The sequence below is a fragment of the Musa acuminata genome, chromosome BXJ2-7 (assembly GCF_036884655.1).
Source record: "Musa acuminata AAA Group cultivar baxijiao chromosome BXJ2-7, Cavendish_Baxijiao_AAA, whole genome shotgun sequence".
NCBI classification, from domain to species: Eukaryota; Viridiplantae; Streptophyta; class Magnoliopsida; order Zingiberales; family Musaceae; genus Musa; species Musa acuminata.
Genome location: NC_088344.1, coordinates 5046922 through 5073799, shown reverse-complemented (window position 1 = coordinate 5073799; position 26878 = coordinate 5046922). Strand labels below are relative to the sequence as shown.

The 26878-nt window shown below is 44.7% G+C and overlaps 5 protein-coding genes across 5 annotated transcripts; 2 read left to right on the top strand and 3 right to left on the bottom strand.

The window, feature by feature from the left end:
• The first annotated feature begins 252 nt into the window (after nucleotides 1-252).
• Nucleotides 253-2230, top strand: LOC103990437 (uncharacterized). Its single transcript, XM_009409569.3, has 2 exons — nucleotides 253-773; nucleotides 1811-2230. The coding sequence occupies exons 1-2, from the start codon at nucleotides 353-355 to the stop codon at nucleotides 2059-2061; spliced, it is 672 nt and encodes a 223-aa protein (XP_009407844.2). The 5' UTR covers nucleotides 253-352; the 3' UTR covers nucleotides 2062-2230.
• Nucleotides 2231-2978: 748 nt separating this feature from the next.
• On the bottom strand, nucleotides 2979-13468 carry LOC135616801 (tetraspanin-20-like). Its single transcript, XM_065116422.1, has 6 exons — nucleotides 13155-13468; nucleotides 12975-13074; nucleotides 11763-11843; nucleotides 11565-11669; nucleotides 10870-11067; nucleotides 2979-3300 (listed from the first exon to the last, which is right to left on the bottom strand). The coding sequence occupies exons 1-6, from the start codon at nucleotides 13319-13321 to the stop codon at nucleotides 3238-3240; spliced, it is 714 nt and encodes a 237-aa protein (XP_064972494.1). The 5' UTR covers nucleotides 13322-13468; the 3' UTR covers nucleotides 2979-3237.
• A 3395-nt stretch (nucleotides 13469-16863) lies between these two features.
• LOC135616799 (scarecrow-like protein 6) lies at nucleotides 16864-19645 on the bottom strand. Its single transcript, XM_065116421.1, has one exon. It carries the CDS (start codon nucleotides 19223-19225, stop codon nucleotides 17069-17071), a length of 2157 nt encoding a protein of 718 aa, XP_064972493.1. The 5' UTR covers nucleotides 19226-19645; the 3' UTR covers nucleotides 16864-17068.
• Nucleotides 19646-22966: 3321 nt separating this feature from the next.
• Nucleotides 22967-24607, bottom strand: LOC135616798 (L-lactate dehydrogenase A-like). The gene is made up of 2 exons (XM_065116418.1): nucleotides 23611-24607; nucleotides 22967-23505 (listed from the first exon to the last, which is right to left on the bottom strand). Exons 1-2 carry the CDS (start codon nucleotides 24214-24216, stop codon nucleotides 23059-23061), a joined length of 1053 nt encoding a protein of 350 aa, XP_064972490.1. The 5' UTR covers nucleotides 24217-24607; the 3' UTR covers nucleotides 22967-23058.
• A 749-nt stretch (nucleotides 24608-25356) lies between these two features.
• On the top strand, nucleotides 25357-26771 carry LOC135616797 (L-lactate dehydrogenase A-like). The gene is made up of 2 exons (XM_065116417.1): nucleotides 25357-26086; nucleotides 26165-26771. The coding sequence occupies exons 1-2, from the start codon at nucleotides 25481-25483 to the stop codon at nucleotides 26609-26611; spliced, it is 1053 nt and encodes a 350-aa protein (XP_064972489.1). The 5' UTR covers nucleotides 25357-25480; the 3' UTR covers nucleotides 26612-26771.
• Nucleotides 26772-26878: the final 107 nt, after the last annotated feature.

Sequence of the window (26878 nt, the reverse complement as noted above, 5' to 3'; positions counted from 1 at the left end):
ACGATTCATTCAGTGAGTGAAGTATTCTGTATCTCATGAAGCGCGCGAAGCTTCACGCGCTTGTCACCTACATTTATCACCATCATGGTATTGTTAAGGCATGCACAAAGACCAGTACAGCGTGCAGGCTCTCTCTCTCTCTCTCTCTCTCTCCCCTCCACGAGATTCTCTCTCCATCGTATTTATGTCTCTCAGCCCATCACTATCGCCTCCATGCCCACCATCTCCATGTAACCACTCCTCCAGCACAAATTAAGAACAGCGCATATAGGAATCCAATGAGAGAAAGCCCCCTAAGCGGAAGAGAGAGAGAATGCGTGTGATATAGGCAAAACACAAGCCTCTGCAAGCAATGGGTGGCGTCATCAGCCGGTGCTGTAATAACAGCCATGAGTCGAACGAGGAACTGAGAGGTCGAGTTGTTGTGCTAGAAGAAGAGATCAGAGAGATGAAGCGCGCAAGGGAGCGTGACGCTTGGGCTTACGAGCAGCGCTTGGCGGACTTCGCCTCCAAGGAGGAGGAGTGGAAGCGAGAGATCAGGAAGAAGCAGGAGGAGGAGGAGGAGGAGGAGAAGAAGATGCTGAGCAAGATGTCGAAAGAGGATAGGAGAAGACCATGCTTGGAGATCTGCGAGGATGACAAGGAGCGGCATTTCCTCGTGGAGTGCATGGAGGAGGAGCAAGCGCGACGGGAGGAAGCGGTCGCCAAGTGGAAGCAGCTCTATCTCACCATAAAGACCGAGCTCGATGACCTCATCCAAAGGACTCGTGAAGGTGAGTGTCTCTGCCAATTCATTCCCCTACGCCATTTGTCTGCAAGATTAAGTCCTCTGAGATAACTATCTATACTTTTCATGGTAACCTTGTCATAGAACACACTACACACACACACAGAGAGAGAGAAGAGAGATTAGAGAGAGAACACACGCATAAACCGAGCGAACTCTTGCATACCTTCGTTCATGCGTTTCGACAGTGGATCAATGTGCTTGGAGTGGTTGGAGGAGCACCACCAAGTTGATGTCAGTACTTCTGATGTATCCATTTATTTAGGGCCTTCGTCAGAGCTGAAAGAAGACAAAACAAACATCAATAGTTCCCATGCAGCCTTGTGGATCAAAACTTGCAAAACAATAATCATTTCCAAAACTTTTTTTCCTATTTTCTTTTGCAATCAGTGATATGTTTGCTGAGTCTTCCTCTGCTAAGCCATGTATGACCCAATTATGAGAGTCCAACGTCCATGTACATGAACGTACGACCAACCTCCCCCTGTTCTTCACAATAACTACTCATTAACTTCTTTGTTACCATTGACTCGATTGTATCACTGACTACTATCTGGGAACAGCAACAGGAGCTATAGTGAATTGAGAGAATCAAAAAACATGTATCTTGTTACCATATCCGACAACTAATTCCAGGAACTCGTAGTTCTTTCTACCTTATACCTATGACAAATAAAGCAGATAATATGTTGTAGTTCCATTGTTCGTCTCACGAACTCGATACGCTCCTCTGCGTTCAACATGAATGAACGTGTCAACTAATTAATTATTGCTGTTGTCTTATCTGCACTTCTTTGGACCACACAACAGTAGTTTAAGATGCCATGTGACACTTTCACCATGCTGCCCTTTTTGCTTTGTCCATACCTTTCTCTCTGCTTCGAACATAGAAGTTGAAGGATAACATTCATTAAGTGAAAGGGCAGCGGCGTTCTTTCTCATACCTATATTATGTAGAGATGTCAGTTCAAAAAACAATGGGTTATAGAGCATAACATTCATTAAGTTTTGGTTCCTTTGCAGGTGAGAGATTTGGATGGGGAACTGAAGAAAGCATGATGGAACAGCTACAGAAGGATTTAAGAGACAGGGAGGAAGCAATGGAAACACTAAGATCGCACATAGCAGTAATGGCAAAAGAGGCGTCCAAAAAGGATAGAGAAATCGATATTCTGAGGCAGAGCCTGAGAATACTCAGCTACAGGCAAAAAGGTGTCAGTAGAATGAACCTGCCGAGAGGCTTTTGCTCATTGGCAGGCGGCAGAGATCAGTGAATTAAGGATATGACACGAATGGTAAGATTTATATCAGAAAATCTGGAAAGAGTGAGTGGTAAGACTCCACCAAAATCCGTAACAGTAACATGTAATGTAAAATTAAACCTCTAATGTTGTCCTATGAATATTAAAATCTTCATTATTACAGGATGGTGCTTTTCAAGGCTTCCTAATTTTGTAATCTTTCTGAATTTATAATGTTTGGTTATAAGATTCAGTTCATGATACTTACATCAAAATTCCTTTACGTTTTACTCCTCCAGACATGTTGCTGATCCTTCCCAAACTTTGTCACCTGAAAGATTACCAATAATAACTGACATGCAAAACAATCAATCAGTCTCCTGAAAAATGCATGCTCTATAGTGTTTCCTATTGTTTCTTTATTTGGGTTCAGATGACAGAAAGTTTTATGACCAAAAGCAGAGCATACATTTACAAGCTTTTTGTCTATTAGGACTAGAAGGCTACATTGCACAGCATTGCTATGGGAAATGAGAAACCATTAACATTGTGTGCCACAGTTCCAGGCTAAGGGGGAAAAAATATATTGCTCTATGTATATAAGCAGAAGAAGGGGAAAAAATAAACCAATTTCATATTTGGGAGCATTTGCGTTAAAAGATGAGATCAAACAATGGAGATACACTCCCTTAAGTGTAGAACAATGCACAGAGACCCCAACCTTTCCGCTGAAAGAGAGATATATCTCTTGATCCCCCTCCAGAAGCAAATTTGCTAGCAGGCAAAAAGAGGCAGTTGTTAAGCTATATAATCTCGATGGATTACAGTTCCATTGAGCACAACAAGAGTCAGCCACGAATATAGTGCTGCTGCTGCTGCTGCAGAAGTTAAATCCTTGACACCTAACCTTTAACGGTTGCCAGAGAAGCAACAACAGGCAGAGACACCCATAAAAGTGCAAAGGTCCCCAGAAGCCTGATTGTTGTTCAGAAAAAAAGTTATGCAACAAGATATCAAAGCACTCTCAAAGCACTGTGAGAGACAGCGACAAGATATTAACAGCATGATACCCAGGGCAACATAGAGAATGGATATGTTACAAGGGACTCCACAATTTTACCTACTAACAGATGGTTGGTTGCACACACATGCCGAGTTTCAAATCAAACTGCTTACAGGATGAACCACTATCTTCCAATGTTGATGTTCTTATGGCACTGGGGGCTTCAGGTCCACAGCATTGGGTGGCAGTTCATTTTGGTTCAACCCATACTACAATAAAGCAAATATTAAGTTGTAAGAGAAAAAGGTATGAAGCACGGAGGATTCAATTATTGCATATGCGGATACAGTATATCTTCAAGATATACAAAGATACCAAACATACACACAAATACCCACTCGGTGACACATAAAGAGGGGAACTAAAAAATACACATTTTTCTTTTTGTTGGAATGGTATCATGTACAAGAACATATAATGTACACAATCTATATGCATTAGAATACAACCATCACCGAGAAACTACTTCAAACACAAATATTCGCAGTTGACTTGAAAGTAGATACTTACCTGATGCATGTATGGGAGTTTTTCTACACGAGCTGATATATCCTATGTATTACACTCCACTACAAATAATTCACGAACAAATTGAGATGACACCTGTATGTCCTCATGTAGTCAAAGATGTTTAGGTTCATATCATGGTCTGCAGTACCGGACCGTACCGCCCGGTACGGGCGGTACGTACCGGTCCGACAGGCTTCTGGCACGCGGACCATCTGTTACCGTTCCGACACTGCTACAGTGCTCGGCACGCCTAAATATACCGAGCGGTACACCTGGGTGTACCGCTCGGTATACCGTACCATACTGGTACCGAGCCCAGGTCGAAACTCCGGTACAGTACTGTCACGACCTTAGCTGGTTTTGCCTAAGGCGTGCGGCACCCTCGCGCGTCCGTCCGCAAAGGTCAGCCTCCCCGAAGCCTCCCATTGTCCCTTAGGACCAACAAAAGAGAGAACGGGTTAAAGAGAACGCCTCAATCGGGATCCACAAGCAAACATGTCCGAAAAACACTTCATAGACAATGCAAAATACAAACAGACTTTACAAGCTCTGAACAGTGGCACAACAAAGGGTAAAATGGTCCATTACAGATCGAAAAGCTCTCGAACGTGTCCACACGACACAACCTTTATTTACAAACCTAAAGAGGCCACCAACCCAACTAAAATGGGACTATTAAGCCTTTGGCCGCCCCTTTACATTCTGTACAAGGCATGAACATGCCAAAAGACAACGGACAGACATAAGCATTACATCCAACATCTTGTTTAGAAGTTTGTCCGTTACATTCTCCCCCACTTATCCCTTCGACGTCCTCGTCGAAGCCTTTGTGAACACTGCAACTCTTCGCCTTTGCTGAGTCTTCAATCTTCCGCTCCAGCTGCAATGCGCCTCCTGGCTCCCAGCTGCTCTCCGCTGCTGTTTCTGAGTAGTCGAACCTTTGATCCGCTATGCTGCTTCAACTCGCCAATGACTCTGACTCCGGTGTGGGGTTGGCTGAGTTGTATTGATCCTCGTTGATTCCTGCGGATCCACCAAATGAAGGAAAAGACCATCCTTAGTGCGCCAGTCTCTCAAAATTTCCACATGCTGCTTGAACTGGGTGGATGCTTGTTGGAGCTTTAACGAGCATCGCCTCGCAAACTTCTGAAGTTTTGGGTCCTTCCTCCACAAAATCTGCTCATTGACTCTTCTTTCACTTAGTTGTCACATCCAAGTAGGTTCGCATCACTTCCGCTTTCGATTGGCATTTCGTTGGGAAATGAGGCGGACAATCTACTCTCAGTAGCACTGATCACCGTTGGTGAGGATTTGACAACTATTATCTTCCATTCTCTTCGAAGGGTCTTTGAACTTGTGCAGAGCTCCTCTGCTGGATAGATAAGAGAATTGGGGTACTCGGTTTCGCCCATTCTCTTAAGAGTTGAGAAGGCAAAGGTTACTTGACTTCGCCCGCCTCCTCGAGGTTGTACTTCATGCATCGAGCTGGTTACTGGCCTTCGCCTGCTCTTTGCTCACACTTCTGAAGCACTTGAAGTGTTTGCACTCCTTGCGTTGAGTTAGCTACTGTGATTCACCTTCTCAATGCCATTGAACTTCTGGAATGCAGGAAGTTTTCACCCCAACTTGGAGTAATTCTCTGATAGATGAGGTCGCCTCTGGGATTGTACCGTCTTCTCCATCAACCCTGCCGCCTACTCCACTGAGTAGCAAAGGTACAGCACCGCGTACTGCCTGCTTCGTTCCTTGGTCGTGCACTCTTGCATGACCCGAAGTCCTTCACTTACGGCTATCTTGATGAGAAACTTGTTGACACCGGTCTTACGAAGTTTCTTGGCCTCTGCCCTTCAGCCTTGTCTCGGTACTTGGAGATTGCCTCTGCATGCTCCACCTCCTCGGCCCCTTTCACGACCAAGCGCTCTCCCTCCGTGAGAGCAAGGGATCAATGACTTGCACGGAAGTCCCGCCTCTGCGGTACCATGGCGCTGCCATGCCCATGGCCCTACTATCCGTCGCCTCGCCTCTGTATCCCTTTCCTTCACAATCAGTAGAGATGTCTCCGTGGCACTCCTCTGAGTCCACCTCCATTCTAACTGATGCTTGATTTTGGGTAGCTAAGTCCCTCTGGACTCGTCGTCGCTTCCTCGCCCCTTTCGACCTCCTGCTTCAACACCTCTGTGTTCTCCAAGCAGTCTGTTTGGTCGATGGAAAGACAGACTGCAACTCCCATGCATGGCCTCTGCCATCACATTGTAGGGTTTGCACCGATTCTGTTCTCCTTAGCTTCCTTGGTAGCAACGTTCGCTTACTCGACCTTGTCCTCTGACTTGTCGGGCTCCCTTAAGCGAATATGAGCTCTGGAGCAGTCCAACTCTCCAGCTGCTTCGATCATACCTCTGCATGATCAAGTCCCTCTCATGGGACTCACTGGTACTTGCATTTGAACTTTTCCCTTGGTGGAACCCAGCCCCCATATGCTGATGACCAAGGTTTTCATCCGATGCAAAATTCGGTGCACGCCCGGAAGACCCGCCTCTGCGGTACCATGGCCTTCACTCCTTGAATCCATAGCCCTTCTTGCCGTCGTGTTGTTCACCAAAGCGAAGCTCCCAGTAGCTCCCGATCATACCTCCATATGATCTCATCCCTCACGGGACTATGTCGTGTGTGTCGCATTGCCACAAACTGTTCCACCACGATCCGCTGCACCATGTCGCCTCCTGGTGACATCTCCATTGCATTCTGATCCTTGTGGAATAAACTCGAATTGTGAACCCTCCATGTGTGGCCTCTGCCAATACATCGCAGGGTCTCCTCCACCTTCGATTTTGTTCGCTCCTTTGGCAATCGACCTTCATCCACCCACTCTTGGGTCACACCTAGATAAAGCACCGCTCTAGGACAGTCCGTCGCCTAGTAACTCCCGAAGTCCACCGACTTCGCTGTAATTTGTGCACCATTGCCTGGATCCTGGGCCTCTGCCCCTACCAGCACAATCTCCGCTGCGCACCGCTTCCTTCATAGCAATTCGAATGGCAACACTGTGGCATATTCTTCAAGAGTACCCGCCTCTGTGTCCTCTTGCCCCGTGCTAAGGCCTTCTGAACTCAACTTCGCCTCCGCAAATTGAGTCGCCTTAGTTCCTCCATCGAATGCTCCTCCGAGATAAGGTGCATGTGCCCCGAAGCTCCCTTCGTCTTTGGCACCATGCAAGATGAGTCCGCTCTGTCAGAATGAAGGACCCAGGGAACAGCATGATTCTACTCCTGCCTCTGCAAGAGTTCATGTCCTTGACCTCTGTCTAGGGAAAGCGCTGTGCCTCTGCTCCATGTTCCAACTTCTATGCTGGCTCCCTTCATGCGGCTTGGGTACTTCGCCAAGTTACACCCAAGTTGCTCCGCTCCTCGTTTTTGCATTGAGTCGATGGTAGCCCTCGCGCCCACCATTCCACGGGTCAGCCCTCCCTTGAGTCCGATCTCCATATCGACTCCAAGTGTGCCTCCATTTGAGTTGCTTTGGGTCGCTCCCCCACTTGATCTCGCAATGCATCCACCAATGCATTCTCTCAAGCGAGATCATGCGACGACTCCTCGCCGCTTGCTCAGTCCATCGAGCTTCGTGGAGTTGTTGTTTGTGAGGTACTCCTCCTCAACATGTGAAGTCCGTCTCACATGATTCTCCCTCTGGAGAGCTGAGACTTATCCCTCCTGGATAACTGTCCCGTTGGAGCAACATCTCTCTTCGTTTCGGAGACCACCATCCCCTTGGACTACTCCGATCTGCTGAACAAACTGTGCATTGTTCTGCCTCTTGCAAACGCACTTGCTAGATTGCGCCTCCACGTCAATACAGCCACCGCTGCACCCCTCAAGGCCTAGCAACATGCTGAACTCGTTGCACACTTCAGCCTCCTCTGGACGTATCCTTCGCATGTCGAAGAGAAAGTTTCAATGCTTCATGGCGCCGAGTCTCGACCGCCTTGGGATGGCCACGAACAATCCATCGTCCGCATACAAGCCCATGCATGAGTACCGAATTCTTCGAGTTAGCAATTCCCCTCACCTCTGTGAGCTTTGCACAACTCTTTCGGTCGCTGAGCAACTCATTCCACTTTGCATGGTCTCGTCCTTTGCCAAGCGCCTCGCTTGCCTTGAGCACCATCAAGTAAAGTTGTCAACGTTGAGCCGTAGCTCAAACTCAGCCATCCCAACCTTTGTGCGCTCCAAATTCTTCCAAGCTTGCCTGTTCTCGTGGTGCCTCTTGCGCGAAGGGTTGGCCATTCCTCTGAATGCCAATCTCAGATGCCCGCTCCTCTGAGCGACTCTTTTCCCTACATCTCCATGCCCGTTTTCCCTCAGACGGTCGCGCGTGTGCTGACTGCCCTCAACGCAGCCCCGCTAGGTCCCCCACGTTTGCATGTCAAGTGTTTCTATGAGTGCTTGTCCCGCTCTGATACCATAATGTCACGACCTTAGCTGGTTTTGCCTAAGGCGTGCGGCACCCTCGCGCGTCCGTCCGCAAAGGTCAGCCTCCCCGAAGCCTCCCATTGTCCCTTAGGACCAACAAAAGAGAGAACGGGTTAAAGAGAACGCCTCAATCGGGATCCACAAGCAAACATGTCCGAAAAACACTTCATAGACAATGCAAAATACAAACAGACTTTACAAGCTCTGAACAGTGGCACAACAAAGGGTAAAATGGTCCATTATAGACCGAAAAGCTCTCGAACGTGTCCACACGACACAACCTTTATTTACAAGCCTAAAGAGGCCACCAACCCAACTAAAATGGGACTATTAAGCCTTCGGCCGCCCCTTTACATTCTGTACAAGGCATGAACATGCCAAAAGACAACGGACAGACATAAGCATTACATCCAACATCTTGTTTAGAAGTTTGTCCGTTACAGTACGGTATTGCGAACCTTGGTTCATATTATGTTTCTTGTACAACCAGCAGATGTTTTCATAATAGTAAGATAGGTGGTGAAGGTGAGATTCGATCTAATCAAGATCTTTATCAACTAAGCTGGCTGAAAGTCTAGATTATAATAATCTGAACATAGTATATGAGAACCTAATAACTGTCATGTCCAAGTTAATACAGGAAAACAGCAGCCAATGGTGAAAACAAGAAACTTGGATTTGATATTCTTTCCTGTAGGCTGACCCAGACCCCAAACCATGTAGACTGACTTCAAACTATGCACATCCCTGCTCATATCACATGTTAGACTAATTGGAAGCATCATAATCAACTAATTCAATGCATGTCTCATGACCATCTCTGAGTTACACTTAATTGATTTCTACCTCTCCTTTGTAATATTTTCTTTTACTACTTCATGTCACTGACATGTTTGATGTTTAGAAGCACGTATCGGACAATATGTCAATGGAAACTAGTACGAGGACTTGACAAAAAATTGTGGTTAAGTGCGCAAAACTCCCACCAATGCAGTGTGACCAGGTTTGAGGTATGCTGACCTTGGTCACCTAGGTTGCCAAAAAAGAAAAAAGAAAAAAAACAACCTTACCATGGTGCTAAGGCTCATCCTCTAGTACAAGGACTTGATAAAGAAAGCATTCTTGATTGTTCCCATAAAATTCCTTCCTTAATAACATAATTCAGATGAGGATATCAACTTCGACCAGTTATATTTGATAGGAAACAAAGATCTTGTACACTGTTTGATTGAAATATATTTGTTAGTTGATCAATCAATAGCAATAACAGCAAGGATGTTGTTTTGCAATAGGCATTTCCAAATATCTGTTGCTTCAAGAACTCTCTTTTTCATTACAATGTGTTTTCAAATTTCTGCTGCATAATGCACTCGCTTTTTGCAATCCACTTAAGTTTACAGCCCCGCATGTATGCCTCCGACTATACACTACATTTTATCTCCAACAATCGATGCACTACTATACGATTTCCATTACTCCTAATGTATATTATATTGCTACGGTTCAACCTCTCATTACACTGAGGATGATCATCTTAAAAGGTATATTCACTTAACTTACACAAAATTTTCAGAAAAATTTAATCCTCTTGTTTCTTTCCATCCATTTCTCATGTAAACTTGAAACAAAACATGTACAATCACAAAAAGAACATCATTCATAAATCTACTAGAAGATAGATCTCTCAATTCTCTAGTGTTAAATGTTTTACAGAGTTATTGGCCGCACCATCAGTTTCACTATTTCATATATGTTGGAATCCAAAAGTTCTAGAGGGTTCTCCATGACTATAGATCACTTGTCCATTTTATGTCGTCTAATCAATATAGCTGCTGCTTATAAATTTCTTTTGACCCCCTTAATGAATCATTTCTGCGTATGCCTCCAGTACAACCTACATTAGGAAAAGAAAAAAGAGACAGTATGATAACAAAATATTTAAGGTCATTGGCCCTCCTGCACAACTATTAGATATTCAGGAACAATAGGAAGTTAGCCATTAGGTATGCTACTGACCATTTGAAGCTGCAGATCTGAATAGGTATATACCATCATGCCAGACGCTAGTATGCAATGAACTTCTATACTTAAATGATCAGTGGACTTGGAAAGAACCATTAAGTTTAACCTATGACCATAAGATATAAGTGGATTTTTCTCTCCTTTTGTCAAGGGCAAACAAGCATCTTGACAAAATTTATATGCAAGGTGGAACACCTTGATTTTACTGCTTCATGCTTCTTTACCCATTACCAGGTATTATTGTCCTACATGTCCCCTCTACGTTCCTTGCTGAATCAGAAGGAGAATATTGCTTTCCAAATCATCTTTGTATCTGTGTCCATGCATCATATATCAGGTGATTCAAGGCCTTACAGTGCGTTGAACTTGATATGGTTTATACAATTGTAGAAAGCCAAGCAATAGTCAACAACTAAATTTATCTATGATCAATCACCATAGAGATTCTCAGGACTCTTAATAGTTATCCATTTAAATGCATTACATATAATATACCACATGATATTAGTGTGATCATCTATCTTCTTATTAACATATAATATAATATAGGAAACCCATGCCTATCTTATTCATATAGAAGATATGTATTAAATTTTGTCTGTCTTAGACTGGCTACATAATTTGTTTACCTCTCAGACACTCTATTGAAGCTACCACTGCATAGTCAGTTCACTAGAACCAAACATTGTTATGGATTACTAAACATCTACATTAAATCCTGACATGGTCGACATCAATCTGGTGAGGACTAATACATCAAAACAAAAATTGACAAAGTACCTTATGTCTCATTCTAGAACTCCAAGTGTCAGAGTGAATTCCTTTGTTGTCAATGGAGGTTGTACCATAAGAGGGGCCACCACCCTGTGGGTGAAGAAGTGGTCGCCTTATTACAACAAAATCTTCATCACTGTCATATGCATCGTTTCTGGGTTGAACCAAGGCTCGCAAAACAAGTGTCAACAAAAGACAAAGTGCCTATACATAAAACAAAGAAGAAAATGTATCAATTGTGAAAAAAATGATCTGATGGAACATAAATATGCTTCTAAAAAAATTGAAGTCGATATCTTAATCAAATGATGTCAAGGTTTCATAAGAAATATACTGACACACAAACCTTTCCTCACGCAAGGTCAAGGTTAAACTCAAAAGCCACAAATATAGTGGATAATAGATGCATCTTGAAGTTGCAAGTATTATTTTTATGTAAACCTAAAAATAAAAAAGCAGACTAGAAATAATATGTTTTTCAACAGATATCAGTCCTTGTTCAAGTTTGAAATGACTGCTAGACAACTAACTTAACCTAAAACATAATAAGTGTCAATGTAACATCAACAATCAATCACGCAAAATAATAAATTGGCCCAGTTATTAAGTATGATAATTCGTGACTTAAAAATCACGTACAAACTGCCCATCATTCAAAATGGGATCTAACAATTAGAAACATATACTAATAAGAAACTTGCCTGGATAGCAATCACACTCACAGCAACCCATTTGAAAATATCCATGTTATCTTCTACAAATTCACGAAGATTTTTTAGTTCTCCAGTGGAGTCATATGGAAGATCCTGTGAACCATGACACATAGGACAGTCTTATAATGGAATATTCTTACTATATTAAAATATGACTATGACTAGATACAAAAACTAGAAAGTTACCTCTTCCCAGTGCTTGTTTAGCAAAATATCACCCATCAAAGCTGCTTCTAGTACAATGAGCATGGTGGATAAAACCGCATACTGTTGTTCATCTATGTTAAGGAAGTCATGCAAAATCATTCACATAAATGTACATATACTATTGTGCTCAATCATGAAACTTATAATGCAAAGAGAAAAAGTGACAGCCAGTGCCAGAACTGTGACTTCAGTTACACTTGTCTCCAAGAATGGCCACGACCGAGGTGCATCGTGAAATGAAAGCCAATCCTTTGTATATAGTTTTTCTAGTTACTTCTTATTAGTTCATACAATCAAAGTTATGAAATGAACAAGCAAGATTTACTTCAAACAGTATCTCAATGCAACTAACAGCAGTGGAATTATAAAATCAGGTGTTTGGTAGATTTCAGAAGTCAGAACAAAAGCTAACTAACAGCAGCAAGTGAAGGATGTCAAGTAACTAACTACACAAGGATGGAGTATGGCAAAATGCATTAGCTGCTCAATGCAACTAAGTCTGCTGGACTAAATTGTTTCAAAGGCATTTGCACAGGCAGGATTTTATTTTGTTGAATTTGAAGGTAGATTGTATTCAAATCCATGCTGTATTTTCCCCAAAAAGACATCAATATAGAATGAGCAAAGTTCAGTGTAAATATTGAAGGAGAAAATAAACTGCATGAAGTTGAGGAAATATTAAACCAGGAATTAAAAGCAGTCATGATGAAACTTATGAAGCATGGACACAGATACAATACGACTAAGACACACAACTAAACTGACAAGTTTATACGTTTTCCAATACAAATGAGATCAAGAAGAAAAGGTGACAATTACAAGTCTACACTGTCACCTTTCTCAGTGGTTCACTAATAATGTTGGTCTCATTGGGTATCCAATAAAATTCTGCAACGGTTTCAATTATTTAGCGTATCACCAGCTGATAGTTCATTTATTTTCCGAGAAATGAGAATAGAATAAAAAAAGGTCCACTAAGAAACAACTTTCACGGCATATAAAAAAGGGCTTCACAAATCATTACTTTGCAATTTACCTTAACAAGGAGCTCCATATATAAAAATGTTCGGCAATCAAGTAACCAAACCAAAAACTGTGGCTTACTGAATTCAAGTTATGTCCGATTGAAAATGCCACTGCAGAAGGAAATTGAGGAGAACTAAACATGAATACCCACCAATTGCAGGATACGAAACAGAGGCAACAGCCGTTGACTGCCTCAGCAGCGACATATCCGGTAAACGAAATCAGACACAGGGAGATCCCGACGCCCATCGACGCACACACGAACCTTTTGTGTTTGCCAACAAAAACAAACAATCAATAGAAGACGCTCAGTGAGTGTTCCAGAGAAGAGGGCATTCAGTTTACCAGGGGGCGGGAACGTCTCGGAGATCGAGGACAAGATGCCGGTGACGATGCCAACAATTGAGCACCCATATGGAGTAGATCAACACGGAGACGCCGACGAAGGTCTGTAGGAAGTTCAAGAACTTGAGGGCGAACGCCAGGCAGCTCCGGCAAAAGCTGGGACGCATCTCTCTCCCTATTGGTTATCTTCTTCTCAAGGGTAAGATCGCGAACCCTAAAATTCTCGGACGAGCGAGCTGGGAACCCCCACTTGGGTTTCTTGGAGGATGAGAAAGGTGAGAGGGAAGGCTTTGCTTGGCATATGATTGGAGAGAAGCGACGAGGAGGAGAGAGAAGCGACCGCCTTGTCTACCCTTTTGTTTCAATCCAAGCGAAGCGCGGGTCCCGGTGGTCCCCACACCGATCGTCCAACCGGGACATTTCCCGGTTAGGAAAGGAAATGAAAAGCGTAGAATAAGAAGGTGCCAAAATCCAGTCGTCGGGTCCGCTGCCAGCTGTCCTTTACGTGTTGTTTTTGTTACGATAATTGGACGAATTCCTTAAAAAAAAAACTTTTAAAATTTGCACAATTAAAAAAAAATCTTATAGAAATATTTTTTTTAAAAAAAAATCATTCTGTCACGTTGGCCACTGTCCTCCGACGAATCACCGGTCACTCCCTTTTATTCCGAATAGTCATTCATCGCTCGTAACATAAGCGTGATTTATGTGCAAAGACGATCAACATTCGTGTCGTCGATCACGAGCAAACAAGAAGAAGGGGCAACTCACACGTCCTTGGCATCAGTTTGTGTGCCTTCGTCATTGCTTACAGGCCCCTTGTCATCAATTGTGGGCAAGGAAGAGGAGGGGCATTCCATGTGTCATTATTGTCACCTGCAAGCCTCTCTCACTGTCGAATGTGAGTGAGGAAAGGGAGGAGGTAACTCATGCGCCTTCATTGTCGCTTGCAAGCCTCTTTTATCATCGATCGCTACCGAGGAAGGAGAGGGGGTGGCTCGCATACCCTCAACATTGATCATTAGGGAGAGGGGTGTGGTGATTCGCCCGATAGGCCTCTCTGGTGCCATCAACCACATGCAATAAAGGAGAGGAGGGTGGCCCGTGTATTTCATTGTTAGTGGTTGGGGGGGGGGGGGGAGGAAGAGGGGCACACCTTCGTCATCATCCACGGGCAAGGAAGGAGGAGGCATAACTCATGGAGGCAAGGGTGGTGCAAGGAGACATGGGTAGGGGTTTAGGATGATAATAACAAAGTTAAGATGGTTTGCAAAAATTTATTAAAGATAGAAGTTTTTTTTCGAGAATTCGCCCATAATAATATTTAGGATGTCAATACTAAACAATCTCAATGGGATGATTTTAAAAAATATATAAATATATATTTCAATTTTTTTATTTTTTTCTCAAATAATATTTCTACTTTAAAAAATCTAAAATACTCTTTAAAAAATTCTATTATTTTTTATTGCTTACCACTTTTAAACTATTATAGTGTTTTCGTTTAGCTCATTTACAATATTTTTCAATCTCATTTATAGTATTTTTATTGATGTACTAAAAACATTATAAACATAATTGAAAAACACTATAAGGGATATCATATTTTTCCTCTTTGATTGTCATTGCTCATTGGCTATTACAATGTAGATTTGGTTGAAGTTAAGAATATACTTAAATCATTTATAGTATTTTCGAGTAGATTTTATAATGTTTATATTATGATGATCGAAACATTGTAATAAGTTATTTTTTTTATTTTCATCTGGATATTACTGTTCCTAAACTATTATAATTTTTTATTTAAATCATAGTATTGGTCTATTAAATGGTTTATAATATGTTTTGATTTTATTTGTTTATTTATAATATTTTTAAGTACGCTTTATCACGTTTTTATTGTGATGACCAAAAACACTATAATAGTTCAAAATAATGTAACATATCAAAAAACTATAACAAATGAAAAAAAATTTAGGGATAATTTGATTTTTAATTAAAGATACTATTTGAAAAAAAAAATAAAAGAGTAATACCAATTGAAAATTTCTATAAAACATGAACATTTTCTAGAGAAATTATCCATCTTATTTCACTTTGGATATGAAAAAAAAAACACACACATCCAAAGGAAAATAAAATGATAATTTCAATAGGATGAAGATTTCTTTACAAACAACAGCAGCTCGGTTCAAATTATCATTTTATTTTGGAGTTGTATTCACAAAGTTCTTTTTGATGAGTCCTTTGTAAATGGATGAAGAGATCAAATCAGTTGATGATCCACTATTAACAGGCAAACATAGATTTAGGATTTCCTCTAGTCATCCTAACATTCCATACAACCATACAACAATTATGCAGCTGCATGCAAGTTTAGAAAGAACACATAATAAAGCAAAGTCCATTTTTTAGGCATGTTGATAATGATAGAAAGCATTACTGAAATCACAACAAAATTTGGTAACTCAGATCACATGGCAGATAAAAAATTTGCTTACTTCTTAATAGAATTTTCATCTCACTTGGTAAGATGAAGGTACTTCCATTGACAACCTAACAAGAAAACCTGAGTGTAATTGGTGAAAGAAAACATCCAACAGGAGCTAACGAATTATAAGATGTAGTCAAAATGTTTTCACTCCAGTAGGACAAGAAAAGCACCCCTTTACATACGAGTCATAGACGGACATAACAAATATTAATGTGATGCAGATGCAATTTATATATAGCCAAGAAAATTTCTTAGATAAAGATTAAAACTGTATACTGAGAAACCTTATTGTAAGTTTTTGTATCTAAAACCAGTTAAACATCACATACAACTTTAAGAATAATTTGTGACACTTAACAACCACATGAAGAAAAGAATTTGGCCCAGAAATTGACAGTGCCAACCTACACATTAAATTTTTTTCTGTAGTATTGATTTTGATAATACATTCTCAAAAGACTTGTGAAACTAGATATGCAGATGGAAGAGACCACAGACAACATCACATCATGTGAATATTCATTCGGAAATGCTCTGCAAAGGAATGAGAGATTAAAGTAACTAACGGGCGTTTGGAGAGTAAAGGAATTCATCTGCTACATTGATTTAGACACTGGTGTTAACTGTGTGCATTTCCAACTCTGGTTTCTCAAAGTGTGGTTGCACTCGAAGTATCACACACATAATTGACCATCACAGGCACATAGGGACATGACGTGTTCCTTCTTTAAGCTGGACAGAAAACTTACCACGGCTAGGTATTTGTAGTCTGATGTTACTCTGAAGAAACTAGCAAAATAAGCATGACACTTCTTGCAAAACCTACGAGCACTATGTTTGGCAAATACAAGTTCGTTCTTGTGCTATATACTGAAGCACCAACTATACTAGTTGCAGAAACATGTTCAGTAGCTGAGGTGCTATATATCCCAAAATCATGTGTGATCAACTGATTTGTAGTTCAGACAAATAAATGACTTGACATCGGCTTCACTCCATAACCTATCTATGTGAGATGAGTTAGAATGTATATGCACTTCGATGCATGGTAATTCCGAGGAATCTACACTATGCAAGTTGATCAAAGTTTGTGTTGCTGAAGTCAAAAACTAGTTTTGCATCATGATGACACATGGAGAGAACATTCGATCTATTGTACCACCAAGATACTGTAACATTACTATCCATGTCCACAATCATAAGATTAAGTAGAACTGTTAAACTGTAAAAGACATTCCAGTTTGTTAAATGCCTTCGTCAAATGGATACAATGCAAGGCACTGGCAAATAATGTCATATTTGACGATAGAGTAAGTTGCTGACCAGAACTAACATAGTTTTTGAATCAAAGCTAAATAGAGTTCAAGTTAGATGCATAAGAAAATTCCAAGATGACATGCCTGTGAGAAAAAGAGCTCCTTCAGCAATTCCATGCCGATACTGATATTAGTTCCCCATGCTGCCAACAGAGGGAAAGTGAAGATTGGCGCTTCTCCACATGGAAACCCCTAACCAGCACCCTCTTCAGAAGACACTCTGCTTGCATCTCTGTGAAGTTGCTGAATTGCATAGGCACAAATCCAGCAGACACAAATAGAGTTCTCCAAGGCAGCACTTTCTCTGACAAACAATGGTGGCCTAGAACAGCACTTTCGACCCTTGGTCGCACTAGGAACTGTTCGAACTTGTTAGCTGCATCCTGATTGGCACCTGCTGCATCAATTGAGTCGAGGAGCACTGTGCATGACTGGAATGCATGGAGGATGTGATGAGCAAAGGGCAGGTCACCGCGATCACATCCATGATCAACCGAGACCAAGATCTTCGGGGAGAGCTGCTTCACGAAATCTATGAGAGTTGGGATGGGTGGGCGAATTGCGCAACCTACGGGGAGGTTTATGGCAATGGCCTCATCAACAGCAGAACACCTTCCGATGAGAACTGATGGGTCGAAGGGGTCGAGACTAAGGAAATTGAATTCGAAGGGGATGTTGAGGCTGCCCGCAAAACGGCACAGGTTCTGGTGGATCAGATGGAGCTCCAAGGGGTGGTGGGTGCAGGGCGAGGTAAAAGCCGATATTTTCAGGCTTGGAGTGGCAGCCATTGTTGAGGACCACTGCTGGGCAAGCTCCTGCATGAAGACTGACCACTGCATGCCGACCCCAATGTCAAAGTCGATGATGTGGATGCATCTCGCGCCATCAAGCGCCTCCAAGAGGGGTTGGATGCAGGTGAAGATGGCGAATTGGACGATGGGGGAGACGTCGGAGAAAGTCTTGTAGGTTCCAAGCTTGAGCACAACGTCCAACGGCGTCAAGATTCGGTTCGGAAGAGGTGGAGGTGGGTGGGGGGAATGCCCGGCGAGGAGGTGGAGAGCCTCCTTGAAGTAGAAGGCGGACCGCAGGAGTGGCTTCCCTACGGGAAAGGGGAGCTGGTGATTGAGCCGCGCCAATATCCCTCGGGCACTGACGGTGTTCCCGACCTCGATCAACTCGGCCGCCTTGAAGAGCTGGTCGCTCAGTGCCTTCTGCTCCTGTGCCACGGCTGCCGCAGCTGCGGGTGCCTCATCTCCGCTTGCTAATTTGGGTTTTGCCGGTCCTGGTTGAAGCTGGCATGCAGATGCGTTGAACTGGTGAGAGAATCCCGGCTGCTGGGGCGGGTTGGGGCGGCGGAGTTCAGGGGCACGGGAGATGGGGAAGGGGTGGACGGCAGGGCGTCTACGGGGAGACGGGTCAAGATGCCGCGGTGGCTGACCCCCATGGTGGCCGGCGAACTGATGCAAAGGGAGGAAGAAGGAAGATTGATGCGGGAATCGGGCCTGCTGTTGCTGAGCTAAGAGGAGGCTCGGGCAGAGGAATGGCTTCCCCTCCGTGGATTCTTGGAAAAGGACTCTGGGCTGTGTGGGAGATAGACGCACGGGAAGGGTAGTCGCTGCGGGAGGAGGGAGGCAGGAATTGGGATTCACACTTCCACACCCAAAGGTGGCACCAGTGGCAGAGAGAACAGAGGAAGTCGGCGGAAGAGGATTAATGACTTCCGCCGACACCGAAGCACCTTCTAACACGAGAGCTGGATCGAAATGCGATCGGGTGCCACCATGGCCAACAGAAGAGGTGTTGTCGGCTTCGCTGGTGATCCACCGGAGAAAGGTCTGGTCTTGGCCGATAGAGGCGGCCTGTTCCAAAAGCAAGGCCTCCCAGACGCCACCGAGGGAGCACTCCTCATCAGCGGGGACGGGCAGGAGTTTCTCCTCCCTCCGGGCCTCTTCCGCCGCCGGTGGAGTGGCGGAGTCCGAGCCGTCGGAGGAGGCCGGCCCTCCGCCGCCACCGCCGCGGGTGGGGTACAGGGTGGAGGCGGAGCTTGGCGGGCTGGGGCTCCGCAGGCTTTCCAGAACCGACCGCGGCTCCAACACCAACCTTTCCTGGTCGTCTGCCCTCTCCTTCCACCTAGTATTACTATTGCTATTATCAGCAGCAGTAGCAGAAGAAGAAACACACCAAAAGAGGCCTTCTTCGCCTTCTAAGACCTGCAGAGGAGCCCCCTTCTCTTGGAGAGAAAGGGGCATCCCTCCTCCCATCGAACAATCAGCAACACAGCCGCCACTTCCACAGACTCCAACAAAAATCCCGCTACGATCTCCACCAACAAGCACCCGTACCCACCTGAACTTTGTCTGCAACCTGCTGCTACTCTCCTCTGATGACGGGTGCTGAAACTAGTGCAGCATTTTTAATCCCGACTGAGCAGAAGCTCTCCAAGATCTCTCTTTTCTTACCTCGTCTTCCCCTCCAAGATCAATTCTCCTCTCCTCTCCTCATCGGTACATGGAACGAGATGCGACGGGGTGGCGACGGAAGAGAGAACAAAGAGTGAGGTGGAACCGCGGAAAAATGATCCGCTATACCTCCCTCTCTCTCTGCGAAGAAGAATGCGTGCAACCTCGGAATCAAGGGAAAGGTCGTCGAATGCTTCTTCTCGCCCTCTATCTTGCCGTCATCCATAAAAATTAAAAGTATAAAAAATAATCTTGTCTAATTTATCTCAATCTTTTAATATATCGAAACTGAGATTTAAACCTTATCAAATCATATAATAATCTTTAAAGGTTTAGGAGGACATATTTGCCCTTTTGGTAGATTCTTTTCAACGCTTACGGATGAAAGCTAATTATCGATTATTATTTGAGTTAAGATCTATTTTAACCCAAATAATAATTTTAATTATGGATCTTAAGTTTATATAGACTCTTTAAGTTTTTATAATTTACTTGTATGTAAAATAATCTTTATATTTTTAAAAAATATAGTTTATAAGTTCCTCTCATCAAATTTAAGTTAACCCACGTTATAGTTTGATTACGTGTTATGCTAGTTCATAATAAATTATTAATATAATAATATATATCATTTAGAGTTAACATCTATTTTAACTCATGTAGTTTTGGTTATGGACCTTTTAAGTCTTTATGGTTTACTCATGTATAAAATAATCTTTATATTTTAAAAAATATAGTATATAAGTGCCTCCCATCATGTCTGAATTAACAGACGTTAGAATATATTTATGTGGCATGTTGATTCATAATAAACTATTAATATAATGATACGTATAACTTAAGTTAAAAAAAAAAACTAATATTTCCATCAATAGCAAGAGAAGGCATCATCGTGTAAGTGACCACCAGTAATAATATCGAGTCGTTATTACCTAATAGGGCATTGTACGTATGTAGCCTCTCTCGCACTGACGATAAGCTTAGGAGCTTCCAGTCCTGCCTCAGGTGGATGTGAGTTGATCAATCCGATGCCAGGTACATAGTGGTCTCCTAATCCCTCTTCCTCCTCTCGGGTGTCCTCATCCATATTGCTCCTCATTTCGTCCTCCTCTGCGCCCCCACCTGCCGCACCTACAACGTGACAGTTCAACTCTCCATCACCTCCACCTCTGACCTCTCCTACCTCTACTTCCCCACCTTCGTTCATCGCTATGACCTCCGCTACTTCCTCTTTATCAACAAGTTGATTAGGGAGAGTAAGCGGGTGCGGGAAGGCTACATGGACCAGCTCAATCACTCCTTCTGCATACTCTCCGTCATCGTGATGTTGTGCTTCACGAGGGAGATAGCTTACAAGGTATTGTGACATTCGTTGGGATCGAAGTGGGTGTCGTTCGCGGTTGCAAGTAACATCATGGTAGGTGATATGGTGGCATGCATTGTAGAGTTGGTGAGTGACATTCGAAAGCTCTTGAGCTTATCGTCTATGCGGGAGAGGCTCCATGCATACGATGCCCTGCTAAGTAATAGCGACTCGGTGCTGCCACTAGTAGTCGCTTCCACGATGATGACTCCTCTTGCCATTGATGGATGTCACCATTTAAAAAAAAAAATGATATATATCATTATATTAATAATTTATTATAAATCAACATATCACGTAAACAAATTCTAATGTCTGTTAACTCATACTTGACGAGATGAGCTTATATATTATATTTTAAAAAATATATAGGTTATTTTAGACACAAGTAAATCATAAGGGCTTAAGATGTTAATGATCAAAATCATAGTGGCTAAAATAAATCTTAATTCTAAATTATATGTATTATTATATTAATAATTTATTATGAGTCAACATATCATATTCTAACTTCTCTTAATTCAGACTTGACATAAGAAGCTAATATGTTATATTTTAAAAAATATAAAGATTATTTTAAACATGAATAAACCATAACAACTTAAAAGATACATGATCAAAATCATCACGCAACTTAACCGTTATTATTTCGAATAGATTATCTAATAAAAAAGTATTAATGCAGAAAATGAGTAAATTATCTTTGTACAAAGTTGCATCGATTGGACGGTCCTGATCTTTGATCTAGTTGGTGGGACCGGCTTATTTATTTATTTTGTTTGGCCATGCGCGCGAAGAGGATTTGCCCCAAATTGGGACCGGACAACACCGCACGCTCGCCAATCACGGAGGATCAATTCCCGGGGCCCGCCAACGTATGCCAGTTATGTTCGAGTAAGCAGAGGGAAACGGTTCATCAGAGCCGTCGGATGACGATCGAAGCGTCCCATCGACGGCGCAGGAGACAGGGGAACGCTGCCAGGCTGGTGCCTGTTCTTTCGATGGGCCCCTTACGGCGACGGGTCGCTCCGGGGACGGCTTTATCTGATCATTGTTATCTGACCAGAGTACCCCTCGGATCCAGCGATTGTTACTGCCTCTGCCCTCCTCTCTTCTTCCTCATGAATGTTTATTTTCGTTACTATGATTACAGAACTTAAACGTCAACAGCGTCAATGATTTAATAGTGTGAGTGGTTTGGTATCTACCATTTATTATCCGCCTATCAATCTGTGCAGTGAGTGTTGATGTTGGGATAAACAGTGACCGATACATCAGTGTTTCGTGATTGACATGTTAGTATTATATGATTTATATTGCAAGCCATCACAATAAACAGTTTGCACACTCCAAGCCTCCTAATTGCTCTCTCTCTCTCTCTCTCTCTCTCTCATAAGAAAAGGTCAAGGAAGGGGGACAACGGTGGTGGCCAAGAACTGTGGAGGGTGTTCCCTTGTCCATGCCAAAAAGAAAGGACCGAGTACTGTGTTTGCATGAGAATTGAGGAATCACTGGAGACATGAACAGGGCCAGTGCTTACTTTCTAGAGGAAACCATGATGTGATGGGTGGACAACACGTAAAGATATGCTTAGTTTAGATCAGACCCCATGCGATGGCTCACAAGCCTCTCCTACCTCCTTCCTCTTTTCCACTTGGAATCGGAAAGCAACACGCATCACCTTGCGTTTACAACGAAAACCTCTCCTCGAAGTGGAGTTCAAATGAACCCTCCCTCGTCTCCTCTCCTCGACACCTTTTTACATGGTACGATTCTTGCAGGCCAGGAAAACGGGGACGGAGACATGTTCTTTCCTCTCCTCCATGGACTTCCTTCGCTTCAAGCAATATCCCAAGTGACGCGTTCACCGGGATTAACACATTTAAGTTTGTGTTAGTTCATTCTATCATTACGAGACAACTTTAGCTCTTATTTTGACGTAAAATGCATTCAAAGAATGTACAAGTTGTAGTATGTCCGAGTTACTGTAATGTACATCAAAATGCTTGCCAAAGAAGGTGTTCCTTGCAATGTAGAACTGCTGTTGACTCCCAAAATAGTAGCTTCTTAATGATCCATCTGGTTCTCAATCATATACAGCGACCTGTATTTGTGGCATTTTCTAACAAGATTATGTGGTTCGATGAGATATATTAGCCAATTTACTTATCCTTCCGAGATAACAGGGAATTGGTTGACTTGCAAATGGTGAAAGGAGATACAATCTATGTGAATTGATTATCGATGAAGATAAGATGTCATCGATCGATAGTTACAGGTCGAGTTTCTGTTGAAGCTCCCACAGAGTGTTGGCGGATCGTCGAAGGCGGGCAGCCTCCTCGTCACTGAGATGGATATTGGCGACGCTGAGAACGCCGCTACGGCCGAGCTGGGCGGGGAGGCTGAGGAAGACCTCGCGGTCATCGGGGATGCCGTAGAATCCCTTGGCGAGCAGAGAGACGGGATGGATGCGGTGTTGATCGCGAAGCAGAGATCGGGCGAGGTTGGCCGCCGAGTAGCCAATGGCCCAGGATGTATAGCCCTTGAGGCGGATCACCTCGTACGCGCTCTCCACCACCGCCTTCCTTATCTTCTCCAGTACTCCTTGCTCTATGACTGCCTTGTCGTTGGTGAGTTGGCTCAGTATGGGCACTCCGCCCACGCTCATGCTTGACCACAGCGCCACCGAACTGTCACCGTGCTCCCCCACCATGTACGCCTGTCCATTTGCATCGATTACTTTCAGACATGTATGATCCAGCCGTTCGTGCGGTGGTAGCTAATGCTGATGGATGGATGGAATGATGATGAGTTCTACGCCTACCTGGACATCTTGAGCGTTGACTTCCAGGTGATCGGCGAGCAGGAACCGGAAACGCGAGGAGTCCAGGTTGGTCCCCGACCCGATCACCCTGTTGGGCGGAAACCCCGACAGCTTCCAGGCGATATACGTCAACACGTCCACCGGATTCGACACCACCAGCAGCAGCGTCCCCGGCGAGAACCTCGCCAGCGGCGGCACGATCTCCTTGAACAGCGCCAGATTGCGCTGCAGCAGGTTTAGTCGCGTCTCGCCCGGGATCTGCCGAGCGCCGGCCGTGATGATGCAGACATCCGAGTTCGCCGTCACCGCGTAGTCCGGAGACGCCAGGATCCGGGTGCGCGGGAGAAAGGCCGCGGCGTGCTGCAGATCCAGCATCTCCCCCTGCAGCTTGTCGGGCTTGGCGTCCACCAGCGCCAGCTCGTCCGTCAGGTCCTGCGTCAGGATCGTCTGGGCGATGGCCATGCCCACGTTCCCGGCACCGATCACGGATATCTTGGTGCGACGCTGAGTGGGAGACGGCGGCGCCGCCTGCTGGATGGGGCGGAACAGGGTCCTGTGTATGTCATCAGCGAAGCCGAGCTCCGAGAGTGATGACACCTTCTTCATCTTCTCAGGCCGAAGCTATGAACAGGATGGTAGCAGAATATAGCTAGGGATTGGTTATCAGTGTGGGTTTTCTTTATCTATGATCTGTCGCAGCTCCTCTTAGACGCACTTTATAGAGAGAGAATTGAATCACGCTCCTGGCGTTATTATAACTCGATGTGCAGATTGGCCAGGCTTATAGAAAGTGTCTTTCCACCATCTCCATCTGACGAACAGTGGCCCATATTCTTTAAGATAGCCTGTTTTCCGAGTTCACTGGTTTTGCAATGGCGGCACCTACGGTTTATGATCCGGGAAATTAGAAAGGAGGAAGACGACCCGAGATCTAAGCGGATGCTTCTCAAATGGACACAAGCTGTGCATATATGCTACTTTCCCCAAGTCCCACACACGCAGCAGTACCTATGAGACGCCCTACCAGCGCTGAAACCCAGCGAGGTTTTCACGTGGTCGCTCGTGATACGCTCTGTTTCATGCTTTCTGCGAACGCCGAGGAGAGACGATGACGCGTTGAAAGGGGAGAGAAATGACGTGGCCCTCAACTCAAAGTCTTGAGGCGGTCGTCCGACGCACCACCGACAGGCGTGAGAGCCGCCTTCGTCCAACTTGGTTGGCGGGTCAGTAACGCCAACTAAACGGAGCGCAATTGTGTGCCACACGAATCGAAGCGTGAAACGAAACCGCTAAAACTGGATTCCATTGGCTCCGTTGTTTGTTGCCGGTTGGTTACATGCCAATATGGTTTTTAGTTGATACATCGATTAGCTTATTGTTATGGCCTCGGCATACGTACATATATATGTACTACGTTAGCCCGGTCAACGTTCAAGGCCACGGGTCAATTTGTCGTAAACCGTCGGCGCTGCGCGTGATGGAATGCCCTCCATATGCTGACCGAAGGCTGTGCGTACGTGTTACGAGCATGTGCTAAACCTTCTACCAGACAAAAGTTCTCTGCGTTTCTCGGACGCAGAAGTGGAATGGAAGGTTCCACTGGTGTAGTCTCTTCAACATCTAGATGGTGTTGCTTGGGATCCAAGACACACTGCGTCTGCGGTAGCCACTAATGAACATTCAACGGTGACTAAGAATGGTGACTCTCTCTCTCTCTCGCTCTATAAAAGCAGCACGAAGGAGGCGAGAGATATCACAAACACAAGTTCCTGAGTGGTCGACTGCTTTCATTCACAACCATATAGTCTCCTGCTATTTGCGTAAGGATCAATTTCTCTCTCCGTGGTGGTTCTGCGTCTATCGATCTGAGATGAAGAAGGCGTCGTCCCTCTCCGAGCTCGGCTTCGCCAACGACGTCCACCATGCCTTATTCCGGCCGATCCAGGAAGCAGCACCACCCTCCCCGACGAAGCGCCACACCAAGATCTCCGTGGTGGGCGCAGGAAACGTGGGCATGGCCATCGCGCAGACCATCCTGACGCAACACCTCGCCGACGAGCTCGCGCTCGTCGACGCCAAGCCCGACATGCTCCGCGGGGAGATGCTGGACCTGCAGCACGCCGCGGCCTTCCTCCCCCACACCAAGATCCTCGCCTCGACCGACTACTCCGTCACCGCCGGCTCCGACATCTGCATCATCACCGCGGGAGCTCGCCAGCTCCCTGGGGAGACGCGGCTCAGCCTCCTCCAGAGAAACCTGGCGCTGTTCAAGCAGATCGTGCCGCCGATGGCAAAGCACTCGCCGGGAGCGCTGCTGCTGGTGGTGTCGAACCCGGTGGACGTGTTGACCTACATTGCTTGGAAGCTCTCAGGATTCCCGCCCAACCGGGTCATCGGATCCGGGACGAACCTCGATTCCTCCCGCTTCAAGTTCCTTCTGGCTGAGCATCTGGAAGTTAACGCTCAAGATGTACAGGTATACGATCGATTTGCATTCACTGCTGCTATCCCTACATGTCTCGTACTCATCTCGTGCGTGTAAATGATTTCCCAGGCGTACATGGTAGGGGAGCACGGTGACAGCTCCGTGGCACTGTGGTCCAGCATCAGCGTAGGGGGAGTGCCCATACTGAGCCAGCTCACGAAAGACAAAGCTGCAATGGAGCAAGGAGTGCTAGAGAGGATCAGGAAGGCCGTGGTGGAGAGCGCGTACGAGGTGATCCGCCTCAAAGGCTACACATCTTGGGCCATCGGTTACTCGGTGGCCAGCCTCGCCCGATCCCTTCTTCGCGATCAGCACCGCATCCATCCCGTCTCTCTGCTCGCCAAGGGATTCTACGGCATTCCGGAAGACCACGAGGTCTTCCTCAGCCTTCCTGCCCAGCTCGGTCGCAGCGGCGTCCTCAGCGTCGCCAATATCCAGCTCAGCGAGGAGGAGGCTGCCCGTCTCAGGCGTTCCGCCGACACCCTTTGGGAGCTGCAACGCCAACTCGAGATTTGAGTCTCGATTAAGATCTACGCTGGACGTCACCACCTAATTAATTAACATGTTAAACAATAACGGCGTTTGCCGACGCACTTTGTTTTGGTTCGTGGAACAGAAATCATTACTATGTATTTGCTTTTGAGAGAAATGAATATAACCCCTCTTTTTAGATTTACATGGCGGTATCAGAATAGGATACGTAAGCCATTGATCCACGTTTTGCCCTCGTTATGTCATTCATGGGGTTCACGTCACAAGCCCCATCTTCTTCTAGTGTTGGTT

Excerpts from the sequence above, each read along its gene's own strand:
- LOC103990437 (XM_009409569.3), top strand. The coding sequence starts at position 353 with ATGGGTGGCGTCATCAGCCGGTGCTGTAATAACAGCCATGAGTCGAAC. Across the intron at positions 774-1,810 it reads CATCCAAAGGACTCGTGAAG|GTGAGAGATTTGGATGGGGA; the intron begins GTGAGTGTCTCT and ends GTTCCTTTGCAG.
- LOC135616801 (XM_065116422.1), bottom strand. The coding sequence starts at position 13,321 with ATGCGTCCCAGCTTTTGCCGGAGCTGCCTGGCGTTCGCCCTCAAGTTC. Across the intron at positions 13,075-13,154 it reads CGAGACGTTCCCGCCCCCTG|GTTCGTGTGTGCGTCGATGG; the intron begins GTAAACTGAATG and ends CAAACACAAAAG. Across the intron at positions 11,670-11,762 it reads TAAACAAGCACTGGGAAGAG|GATCTTCCATATGACTCCAC; the intron begins GTAACTTTCTAG and ends CATGGTTCACAG.
- LOC135616799 (XM_065116421.1), bottom strand. The coding sequence starts at position 19,225 with ATGGGAGGAGGGATGCCCCTTTCTCTCCAAGAGAAGGGGGCTCCTCTG.
- LOC135616798 (XM_065116418.1), bottom strand. The coding sequence starts at position 24,216 with ATGAAGAAGGTGTCATCACTCTCGGAGCTCGGCTTCGCTGATGACATA. Across the intron at positions 23,506-23,610 it reads TCAACGCTCAAGATGTCCAG|GCGTACATGGTGGGGGAGCA; the intron begins GTAGGCGTAGAA and ends GCAAATGGACAG.
- LOC135616797 (XM_065116417.1), top strand. The coding sequence starts at position 25,481 with ATGAAGAAGGCGTCGTCCCTCTCCGAGCTCGGCTTCGCCAACGACGTC. Across the intron at positions 26,087-26,164 it reads TTAACGCTCAAGATGTACAG|GCGTACATGGTAGGGGAGCA; the intron begins GTATACGATCGA and ends ATGATTTCCCAG.